A 12,082-nucleotide genomic window follows, 5' to 3' on the forward strand; every position below is an offset into this window, starting at 1 on the left:
CTCGGGATGCGCCATGTTTGTCTTCCTCCCCAAGGAAAGAAGGGATTTCGTCTGCACTAAGTGCAAGCTGGTCTCTATTTTAGAAGAAAAAAATTAGAGGACTGGAGGCTCAAGTGTTGACCCTACGCTCAATCAGGGAGGATGAAGATTTCCTTGACAGAAGGGAGTGTTTAATCTTGCAAGCACAGCAGGCGGAAGAACCAGGGAGGGTGGTAAGGGATGGAGCGGAGAACTGGCAGCATGTAACTTCTAGAAGAAAAAGAAGGCCGGTACACGAGTCCCCCATTGATATAGAGATAAGTAATTGCTTTCAGGCACTCTCCACTGGTTCTGCAGTGGTGAATGCTTTGGAAGGAGCCTCACAGGAAGAGAATCGCAAGAGAACTGCTTCTACTGCAGGACAGAGCATGTGTAGTCCTAGGGGTCAGGGTTCAATGACCACCACCCCCAGAAGGAAAAAAAGACAGGTAGGGGTGGTAGGGGACTCCCTCCTGAGAGGGACTGAACCACCCATCTGTTGACTGGACCTGCAATCTCGTGAGCTGTGCTGTTTACCAGGAGCTCGAATTCAGGATGTGACTGAGAGCCTTACAAAGCTGCTCAAGCCTTTGGAATACTACCCTTTCCTACCTCTGCATGTGGGAAATAACGATACAGCCAAAAACAACCTTCAGCGGGTTAGTGCAGATTATGTGGCGCTGGAAGAAGGGTCAAAGAATTTGGAGTGCAAGTGGTGTTCTTGTCCATCCTTCCTGTAGAAGGGAAAGGGCTAGGTAGGGACTGTCGAATTGAGGAAGTAAATGCATGGTTACGCAGGTGGTGTTGGAGACAGGGCTTTGAATTCTTTGATCATGGGACGCTGTTCCGGCCACAAGGATTACTGGGAAGAGATGGGGTCCACCTAACCAAGAGAGGAAGGAGGATTTTCGCAAGTAGGCTTGCAAACTTAGTGAGGAGAGCTTTAAACTAGGTTCGCTGGGGGACGGTGACCGAAACCCTGTTGGTAGAAAGGAACTTGGAGGCCAGGAAGAAATGCAAAGAGGAATGAACAACAAAAGTGGACCCTTGGTTCGAGTAGTGAGGGCGGGGAGATCGACTGGTTATCTAAGGCGTTTGTACACAATGCCAGAAGCCTGGGTAACAAGCAGAAGGAATCAGAAGCCCTGGCTCAGTCCAAAACCTATGAGATGATTGGAATAACAGAGACTTGGTGGGCTGACTCTCATCACTGGAGTGCTGCCATGAAAGGGCATAAAGTGTTCAGGAAGAACATGCAAGGGAGAAAAGGAGGAGGGATTGCACGGTATGTAAGAGAGCACTATGACTGCTTGGAACTCCAGTATATAGAGGGAGAAAAGCCTGTTGAGAATCTATGGGTCAAGCTTAGTGGTGTAGGCACCACTGGAGATGTGGTGGTTGGTCTCCGCTACAGGCTGCCAAATCAGGATGATGAGGTAGATGAGGCTTATTTTGGACAACTGAGAGAAGTTTCCGGATCGCGGGCTCTCGTTATTGTGGGGGACTTCAATTACCCTGACATCTGCTGGGACACCAATATGGCGGTACACAAGCAGTCCAGGAAATTTCTGGAGAATGTTGGGGATCACTTCTTGGTACAAGTGCCGAAGGACCCGACCAGAGGTTGTAAGCAGCAGGTCAAGCCACGCACAAACAGGGGGAACTAATAGGGAAGGTAGAGGTGGGGGACAACCTGGGAAGCAGTGATCATGAGATGGTAGACTTCAGGATCCTGACCGAAGGAAAGAGCAGCAAAGTACACACCCTGGACTTCAGAGAAGCAAACTTTGACTCCTTCAGGAACCTGATGGGCAGAATCCCCTGGGATGCGACCATGAAGGGAAAAGGAGTCCACGAAAACTGGCAGTATTTTAAGGAAGCCCTATTGAAGGCGCAGAAAAACTGTCCCGATGAGGAGCAAGAGAAGTAAATACGGTAGGAGACTAGACTGGCTTAATGGGGAAATCCTTGGAAAACTTAGGCACAAAAAAGGAGCTTACAAAAAGTGGAAACTTGGACAGATGTCTAGAGAGGCATATAAACATATAGCTCCAGAATGTAGGGCAGTTATCAGGAAGGCGAAAGCGCAACTGGAATTGCGACTCGCGAGGAATGTGAAGAACAACAAGAAAAGTTCCTACAGGCATGTTAGCAAGAAGGTGGTGATCAGAGAGGGCATGGGGCCCCTACTGGATGAGGGAGGTAACCCAGTAACAGATGATGTAGGGAAAGCTGAAGTAAATGCTGTCTTTGCCTCTGTCTTCACAGACAAGGACAGCTCCCGGACTAATGTGACAAATGATGCATTGTTGGATGAAGGTGGACAGCCTTTGGTGGGGAAAGAACAGGTTAGGAGCTATCTAAAAAAGCTAAATGTACATAAATCGATGGGCCCGGACCTAATTCATCCTAGGGTTCTGAGGGAGTTGGCGTATGTTGTTGACGAGCCCTTGGCCATTATCTTTGAAAAGTCGTGGAGATTGGGAGAGATCCTGGATGATCGGAAAAAGGCAAATGTAGTGCCCACATTTAAAAAATGGAAGAAGGATGATCCAGGGAACTACAGGCTGGTCAGTCTTACATCAGTCTCTGGAAAAATCATGGAGGGGCTCCTCAAGGAAGTCATTTTGAGGCACCTGGAGGAGAGGAGAGTGATCAGGAATAGTCAGCATGGATTCATGAAGGGCAAGTCACGCCTGACCAATCTGATTAGTTTCTACAATAAGATAACTGGCTCTGTGGATGGGGGGGCGGAAATCAATGGATGTGACTTAATTGGACTTTAGCAAAGCTTTTGATACGGTCTCCCACAATATTCTTGTCAGCAAGTAAAAGGAATGTGGATTAGATAAATGGTCAGTAAGATGGATAGAAAGCTGGCTAGAAGGTCGGGCCCAGAGGGTAGTGATCAATAGCTCGATGTTGGGATGGCCATCAGTTTCTAATGGAGTGCCCCAAGGTTCAGTTCTGTTCAACATATTTATCAATGACCTGGATGAGGGTTGGATTGCACCCTCAGCAAGTTTGCAGATGACACTAAGCTCAGGGGAGAGGTAGATATGCTGGAGGGTAACGACAGGGTCCAGACTGACTTAGACAAATTGGAAGACTGGGCTGCAAGAAATCTGATGGGGTTCAATAAGGGCAAGTGCAGAGTCCTGCACTCGGGCCAGAAGAATCCCAAGCATTGTTACAGGCTGGGGTCCGACTGGCTCAGTAGTAGTTTTGCACAAAAGGATCTGGGAGTTGTAGTGGACGAGAAGCTGGACTTGAGTCAACAGTGTGCCGCTGTAGCCAAGAAAGCTAATGGCATATTAGGTTGCATCAAGAGGAGTGTTGCCAGTAGATCCAGAGAAGTGATTATTCCTCTTTATACGGCTTTGGTGAGGTGGTATCCGGGAGTACTGTGTCCAGTTCTGGGCCCCCATTTATAGGAAGGATGTAGATACACTGGAGAAGGTCCAGTAAAGGGCGACCAAAATAGTTAGGGGGCTGGAGCATATAACTTATGAAGAAAGGTTGAGGGAATTGGGACTGTTTAGTCTGCAAAAGAGAAGACTGAGGAGGGAACTTGATAACAGCCTTCAACTTACTGAAGGGAGGCTGCAAAGGGGCTGGAGAGAGGCTGTTCACAGTGGTCACGTATGGCATAACACAGAACAATGGTCTCAAGTTGTGGTTGGAAAGGTCCAGGTTGAACATAAGGAAAAACTTTTTCACTAGGAGGGTGGTGAAGCATTGGAATGGTCTACCAAGGGAAGTAGTGGAGTCTCCATCCCTGGAGGTGTTTAAGTCTCGCCTCGACAAAGCCCTGGTGCGGCTGATCTGATGAGTTTGATCCTGCTTAGGAGCAGGGGGCTGGACTTGATGGCCTTTTTTAGGTCTCTTCCAGCTCTATTGTTCTATGATTGTATGAGAGACTAACCTAGCATCTAACAATTTATAAGACATAAAAATGGAGGAAATACAGATTTTAAATGGTAAGATTTACTTTACACTTAAACCAATATTAAAGCAGGATGAACATACAATCTCTTTCAATGTGGCTATATCCCATATTACTATTTCAGCTTTATAGCTACTTCAAGGGGTAGATATGGACAGCAATTAAAACAGAGTAATTCTGTTGGTCTCTGTTTTGCTCTTATATACTGTGGTTTCATATTGTTGGGCTGATCAAGGCACGACAAAGTAATTCTCTTGCACTCTGGCTCAGTTTCTCAGGTTATGCATTTTAATAGCTTTGGACATTATGGGAGGGATTTCTAGAGTGCTCTCTATTAGCCTGACTCTGCTCCTGCTGATCTCAGTGATAAAACTCCCAACTGATATAGATAGGAACAGACTTTGTCCAACTGTACCCTAAATTCTACAAAAGATGAATGATGTTGAGTCACTATAATTTTGCATTGTCAGGTTGTATGCTTGAGACTTCAGTCTATAGCCCAAGAGTGCATGGATTTCATTTTGAAGATGAGAATTTGTGTTCTCCTTACATGTAACTAATATCAAAGTATTCTAGAGCACGCCAACCACTCTGACCCCAAAAAGGGCTTCAAATTCAAATGGGCAGAACTCAAAAGAAAAATCTTTACCTTAAACTGTTTATTCTCCTCCCGTAACCTCTGAACCTCTATTTGAAGCCTCTTATAGTCTTCCATTACTTTCTTAACTTCAGTGTCATCCAAGGAAGAACTTATTGATTTAGACATTACAGAAGATTCTGTCTTTGCAGTTGTAGATATAATTTTATTTATTTCTACATCGTGCTGTCAAAAAAGAAAAAAACATCTTATATTGAAAGACTATTAGATAACTACTCTGCACCCTGAACTGTGCCTATCTTAATTTTATTTTCTTTTTGCAGCCTTTATTTCCACCACCTGGTTTACGACCAAAGTCAGAGCACCAGCAACACCCGAGACAGGCAGATCCCTAGACAATGACTTTGCCTCTTGCAATGAAGGCAGGGGGTTGAGACCCTCAAATTTTGATTTCCTGTTTGCTCTCCCTTCCCTATAATCCCAACACACTGACAGAATGACTGCATCTACAGATTGGTAATGAGCAGCCCAGAAGATGTTAACGAGGTGCAAATGTAAATTTCCCATGCCTCATTAGCATATGGCCATGTGAGTCAGAGGCTGGAAGAAGCTCTTCTGGACTCCAAAATGGCCATGTTAGAGACACAGCCCGCAGGGATCTCCCGGAAGGAGAAGAGGGGACTTCTGGAAAGAGGATATCCTTCCAGGAGATCCCTGCGGGCCATGTGTTTACAAGGCCATTTTGGAGTCCAGAACAGCTTCTTCCAGACTCTGAATCATGTGGCCATATGCTAATGAGGCCCTGGAAATTTACATCTGCACCTCATTAGCATCTTCCGGGCTGCTCATTATCAATGTGTAGACACAAGCAACCTGTTCAGGAGGGAAGCATGCAGAGCACAGAGTGACAAATGCTGCTTCCCATACATGCAGATCATCAGAGGCAGCAATTCTGCCTAATCTGCGCCTTACACATTGCCAGGAGCCATGTGAACACGTCACTTCCCTCAGCTGGCCACCAATTCTCTACCCTCCTATGCTTCTGCAGTGTGAAATGGAGAACCAACCTTCAAGCAAGTTTAGAGAACAGGAGTTGATATTTAAAAAAAACAAACAAACACTTATTTACAACAAGGATGTATCTGGTGAAACAATTCCCTATCAGCCATCACAAACATGAGACTACACAGAAGGACCCCAGTGATTTCTTCCCCCAGCCTTCCTTTTGAACTTCCTGAATATTCTCTACTTTGGCATGCATAGAACCAAGCCCTGTGAAAAACCCAAGTACCATGAAAGCCTCTTGACAAGGAACACGTGATATTAAAAATAGGTTCTTATTACTACTTATGATCTATTTTGCCCTAAAAAATGTTAGGGATTGAAGAAAAAACAAAACTACAACTTAAAAGACTGATGTTCAGACATGTCAGGTTGCAAATTTCACACAGATACATGGCCATATTTAACCCACCTCACAAAGTGCATTGGCCTGGTATGTGCACATAAATCCCAGAGCGAATGTCCACAATGTGGGGTTTGCACATGCAAGATGTACAAGTCTGGCCCAGAGATCCACAGAAAGGGATATAAAAGGTCACAGAAGGAGGGCTAATTGTGGGGCTTGTTACAAATATAATTGTAAATGCACTAGCTTGAATGTAAGAACAGCCTAACTCTTGTGCTTCCTGAATGTGAGGTGAATGCAACAGACACAGAAGTAGGTGGATATTAATCAATCAATTCTGCATTTGAGGGCACTTATTTCCATCATGAATTAATCAGTATCTTCCCCGCCCCGACAAGATAAAACAAAGATCAGCTCTTAACAGCAGGGATTCCATGCCACAACGGCCATCATTGCACCTGACCCCTTCCCAGCTTTCTACATTTAAAACACGCTCAAAAACTCTGTCATATAAGAAAGAAGGTAAACTGGCAGGGCAACAAGTAAAAGCTTGTACTGCTGATGCATATGGTATACCTGCTCTGCGGACAAACAGTGGACTTGTAGGGTAGCAATCAACACCCTTCAAAAGGCGTAATTGTTTTTTGCCACCCTTTATTAAAAAACAAAGGGTAATCCAAATTCACAGACACACAACTGTAGTAGTTTTGCTGTACCTTTATGTGCAAATTTACCTCTAGCTGGATGAAACAGTATGAAAATTCTAAATAGTGAGGTTTTTTTTAATTTTTTTTTTATTTTCCTAAAAGGGATGTCAAAGACCAAAACAAAGGGTTTGAAGTCTGTATGAACATGCATTTTTATACAATCTAGCTGGGGAATTAAGTTAAATCACACACACCACACATAGCTGAAAATACTCACAGGTTTGTCATTTTCTGCTGGTAGCTCGAACACACATCTAAGTTTAGAATCCATGAGTTCCTCTGGTTTTGCTTCTTTCCACTAAAACATTAAAAATAAATCAGGTCAGAATACAGATGATGAAAAAGAATGTAATTAGATTCCTTGTTGTACTGTCTGGTTCAGAAAAAAAGACAAATAAACCTTTGTAGAAAAGTACTGGATGTTTGTCAGGTCAAAGCTTTCAAGAGTAACAATAAATGTGTTACCGCTACCCTGCCACATACATAGTTCTCAAGGTGATACTTGTTAAAAATATCCTGAAAAGAACAGAGAGATACCAAATCTGTCTCTCTTGATGTGCTGTAAAAATTCATGGCATTCAGAAATGTATATGAAAACTGGTACAAAAAAAGAAAGCTAGCTATAACAATGTAATTTGCTCTAAGGGGTTATACCCATAAACATTTCATATTGATATTTAAAGTCTAGACCAAATAAAAAGGTGCAAGAAGTGGATACCAAAACCAAAACTAATAAATCAAATTCACACACAGTATCCTCCTTACAGACGCACAGGCTGTACAGATTGAATGATTAACAATATCAGCGATTTGGTTTTCAGTTCATTCCAAATGGAGGGTGTTCAAATCTCCTTCTAGAACTGCGTCCATTAGGGATTAAACACTGTTCCCTCAAAAATGAGAGGGAATTTCCTATTTTTTTTAAACTGGTAAAATATATTTCATGTTGCGATGGGATGTCCGCTGCTCACCAAAAAGGAGCAAACTTGCTGCAAGCAACAGGAAATCAAGGTCGAGCAACCCTATACAGAAGGAGCTTTAGGCAGGCTGCTGTGGGGTACTTAAGTAGAGAGGATGGTGTGGTGGTTTTTGCTGGGTGCAGGAAAGCAGCACATTAGACAGTGCAGCTGCTGGCAGGGACTGGAGATCCTGAGATGAGAGTGTAAAACAACAATGGGCAACCTAGACTAGCAAGTGGGTTGCATAAGTGACCCTCCATCTCAGTGAGCCATAAGACCGTCATAACCAAGACTGTCTCCCGGGATAGGGTAGTTTCTCTAACCACACTTGCATCCATCAATTTTGTGGGATGTGCCAAATGAACTGTAGCAGTGCTTTGTCTAGATTCAAATGAAGCACATGGGTTTATTGGCACAATTAGCATGCATCTCACTTCACATGTCCTTGCTTTATTTGTGTGTCATTTTAACAACAATTGCAGGAAAAAACCTATTTGAAATGAAAATCAGCAGAATCTGGCAACTCTGAACGTGGGCAGCAGTAGACAATATCTTGTGCACCACACATAGAACCTTATGGGCCACCGGTTGTTTACCACTGTTGTAGAAGGTGCAGGGGCTGTAGGGACATGACCCAGGGAACTGAAGCAGCTCTGGAAGAGGAGAGGCAGCAGGAGGCTAGTAACTCATGGGCTGAGACCTGGAGTGGCGCATAGGCTCTGGTCCCCTTACCCCCACACTCATCCATGAGGAAGTGGCTGCACTGTATAAAACTGGGAGATGCTTCCCCAGCAAGGGAGAAAATACAGATGACATGACTGGAAGGACAAGTCATGAAAAAATGCTGTGGTTCCTGGACTGAGACAGGTCTGCATACATAGAAGGAACTACTAGGAGAGGGCACTCACTTGAGAAAGCTAATCCTCGAGACATCCAGCAGGAGGGGCAGCTGCTCTGATGAGTGAGTTTAATCACATATATTCATATGTATTTGTTAGTTACCATCTGAAGTCCAGCATACTAAGTGCTGCATAGGTGACACAGCCCTTATCCCCACAGGAGTAGCTGCGTCATCTAACCAGACTAACAATGCGCTTCCCCAGCATTTATTTTCACGGTTACAGATAAGACACACATTCTTGCCTGATATAAATGATAACCCATAACTGAAAGAGGCTGACTTACAATAATGCTTTCTGGCTACAAAGGTCCACAATTGTGTGTGTGGAATATTCATACACTTCACTTCTTGAATGTACTTTTGTTAGTGAGATATTTTAGATAATCATTATATCTCAAGCCCCTGCAAATTATGGCTTATCACCATACAGTTAAGGTAAGGATTTGATCAAGGTAAATAGCTGAATTTTTTTTGCCACTTTTCTGTCTTGAAATCAAGATTGTCTTTGAAGTTCGCTGATTGGCTGTGAAGAGTTAAAAAGACTCTTGAAATCTGTCACATCCGCTTATCCACACGAGGACAATATTTGTATTATCATAATATACTGAAAGATTGAGCAAAGACTATATGAAAAATGTTATGTTGGCATGCAGAGCTCTGGAAAAACTGAAAGACTCCTGTAGGCTTCAGGGTATGGAGATATATTTCTGATGATGTAAAGTAGAGCATAAAATCCAAGTTAGAGATAGAAAAATGAGTTATTTGATTGGTAAAATCTCTTTGCTAACAGGTACTAGCTACTGATTATTCAAAAAGTCTTTTAATACAAAGCTAAACCAAGGGGCTTCAATCACTTCCTTGGGAAAGGTGAGTTCTAAAGTGCCTAAAGCAGGAGCGTCCAATATGTTTGCCACTTGCCACATGTGGTGAAGAGGACACCAAGTTGTGGCAAATAAGGCTCTTGAGTCACATGTGGCTCTTGGAGCTTTTAAATGCATCTCTTCCTGAGCGCTGCATGCAGGGAATACCATCTGCCTGCTCCACACATACACCCCACTGCTTGGTAGGAGAAGTGTGTGAATTAGAACGGAGGGCCTGGGGGTGCCTGGCTCAGGGGGAAGGTATTCAGTTAGAGTAGTGGAAGAGCTAGGAGCTCTTGGGGAGGGGAAGAGAACGTGGAGAATATGGAAAGATGAGAATCACAAGTGTGATGATCTTTGAATTCCTATTGGACACCCCTGGCCTAAAGGTTAGAGCCTGTGAAACCACCCAAGAGGCTAACATTGCAGAGAAGGGTAAAATGGTGTAACAGCAAGTCACCTCTCTGGTCTTCCGGTTAGCCTAATAAACACAATCAAAGACCAACCTATTATCTTCAGAGAACTATACCCTAATTTGTTCTGGTCTACTACATGATTTCTGCTTTGCAAAAGGCCTGTCCTGCATGCACTGCAAAGCCACCACACCCTCACAGAAACAGAGCACAGGAAAGAGACACCATTTTCTTAAATAACGTAGAAAAGGCTGATTTCCGGCCAACAGGAGCTGAGAGATTTTGCTGGGGGTGGAGGCAGCCCAGAAAGATTCCCCCACAGCACAGAGAGCCATGTGGAGTGGTTTAGGGCTGCTAGAAATCCTGGAAGCCTGCCTGAGTGCTAGTAGCTGGGAACTGCTTAAGCAAGCACCTCCTGGCCAGAGCCTGCCTCTCGAACCCCTTCTCCGAGGCCAGAGTCCTCTCCTGCACCCACACTGCCTCCCAGACTCAGCAACGACCTCACAACCTTTGCATTCCCCTCAGGTCACAATCCCTCCCAAACCCTGCACCCTCTCCCTACACCCCTCACCTAGGCCAGAATCCTCTCCTGCATCCATACCCTCACCCGGGCTTGGACCCAGACCCCAATCCTCTGCTCCAGGGCACAATCCCCTCCTTCACCCAAAATCCCTCTCAGCCTCCACCACTCTCCCCTGCACCTCAGTCCTCTATATCAAGCTCCCATCTGCATCCAACATCTATCCCAGACTCTGTTCACTACAGAAAAAATGCGGCCCTTGGTCACTTACGAAATTTGAGTCCCCCCCCCAAAAATACTGTCCACCCCCGACTGATCCAATTCTGCACCTCTGAGACTTACAGCACAAGAAACATAGGGGTGAAGGGAAAAAAGAAAATACCTTCGTAAATGTCACCACTTTGAGTTACTGGGAAAAATCATGAAGTTCATGGAGTCAATCTACACGTAATGCTAGAAAAATCTTTAAGATGATCTCTTTTTATAATATTAAATAAAGGACACTATTAGTTTCAGTACTTACTACTGCTTCCATATCTGAAGTATCAGCTGGAGCAAACATCGACTGTACCATAAACTTGTGTTTACTTTTCTCATTAGGGTCATAATCAAAAGGTTGTAGCATCACTGAAAGAAAAAAAGTTAAAGTTAGAATTGCTAATTATTCTCCATGACTATGTGGTTTCTTAATAAGTAATATGCAAGGATAAAATGGATTTTAAGTAGCATGCCCTTATGCTGAAATGTTGCATAGTCTAAGAGTCCAAATTAAAAATCAATAATTGGTGAAAGTTCTAGCTCCTTACGTCCAATTTTTTGTGTGATTCTTTAAAAATGCTGATAACAGCAACTTTCTGTACAAGACCTAAAAAGAATAATGTTAAAAAGTTGTACACAGCAGGAAAACATACATTTTGTATATGGGAGGAGGGAAGATGTGGAAAAGAGCATCTAGAACAAAGTAATGACCAAGCATACTGATTACTCAAACACAATACTGCTGGCAGGTTTGAAAGAAAACTGCAGAGCCAGACAAAGACGTAAGGATGCTTTAGAGGTTGAGATTAAAGTTTAAAGAGGCAAGTTCTCTTTGAAATATTTAGCTGTTTCAGGATGCTATTTTACAGTAGTGATTTTCTGTATTAAAAATGTTATCTAAATTTAGTTTTAATTTTAGCACAATCTTCCTCAAAACTACAGAAAGGCTTAATCAACTGTGTAACAAATGCAGTTAGAATTGATAATATAATGTTGAAATTAACAATATATAAGAATTTGCTGTGGATAATGAGGACCATGTCTGCTCTGAAATATCCCAGCCTCCCCCTTGCCTTAAAATTTCAATCTGCTAGGGCAGGGGTCAGCAACCTGCACCTCTTTAAAGGAGTCATCTGAGGCTCCAGATGCTGCTGATTCTTCTGCAGCTCCCTGCCCTGATGCCACTGAAACAAAAGAACTACATTCAGTTGTTTTAGTGGCTGGAAGGATCCAGCCATTTAACCAACTGAATTTAGTTCTATTACTTCAGCAGCGGCAGGGCAGGGAGCTGCAGAGGAGTCAGCAGTGGCAGCTTCTGGAGCTACAATGGCCCTGTCTGGGCCCCGGTAGAGAATGGTTTCGCCCTGGAGGAGTGGTATTAGAGGGGGCTGTTCTACAATCTCCCTCCCCCACTCACCAGGATTTTCCATGTTGGCTAGCTCCAGATGTCCCCCTCTACCTAGGGCAGGTCAGCAGATCTGGGGGGGGGAATGC

The 12,082-nt window shown here is 43.8% G+C and overlaps 1 protein-coding gene across 1 annotated transcript in view; it reads right to left on the reverse strand.

Annotated features, from left to right (window-relative positions):
* VAPB (VAMP associated protein B and C) overlaps nt 1-12,082 on the reverse strand; it is a 59,272-nt gene that overhangs the window by 3,859 nt on the left and 43,331 nt on the right. Inside the window, exons 3-5 of the mRNA XM_075011586.1 lie at nt 10,854-10,957; nt 6,895-6,975; nt 4,614-4,787 (exon numbers count right to left, since the gene is read on the reverse strand). Of these exons, the coding sequence (XP_074867687.1) occupies nt 4,614-4,787; nt 6,895-6,975; nt 10,854-10,957 (359 nt within the window). The remainder of the gene's footprint in view (nt 1-4,613; nt 4,788-6,894; nt 6,976-10,853; nt 10,958-12,082) is intronic.

The sequence above is a fragment of the Carettochelys insculpta genome, chromosome 17 (genome assembly GCF_033958435.1).
Source record: "Carettochelys insculpta isolate YL-2023 chromosome 17, ASM3395843v1, whole genome shotgun sequence".
NCBI classification, from domain to species: Eukaryota; Metazoa; Chordata; order Testudines; family Carettochelyidae; genus Carettochelys; species Carettochelys insculpta.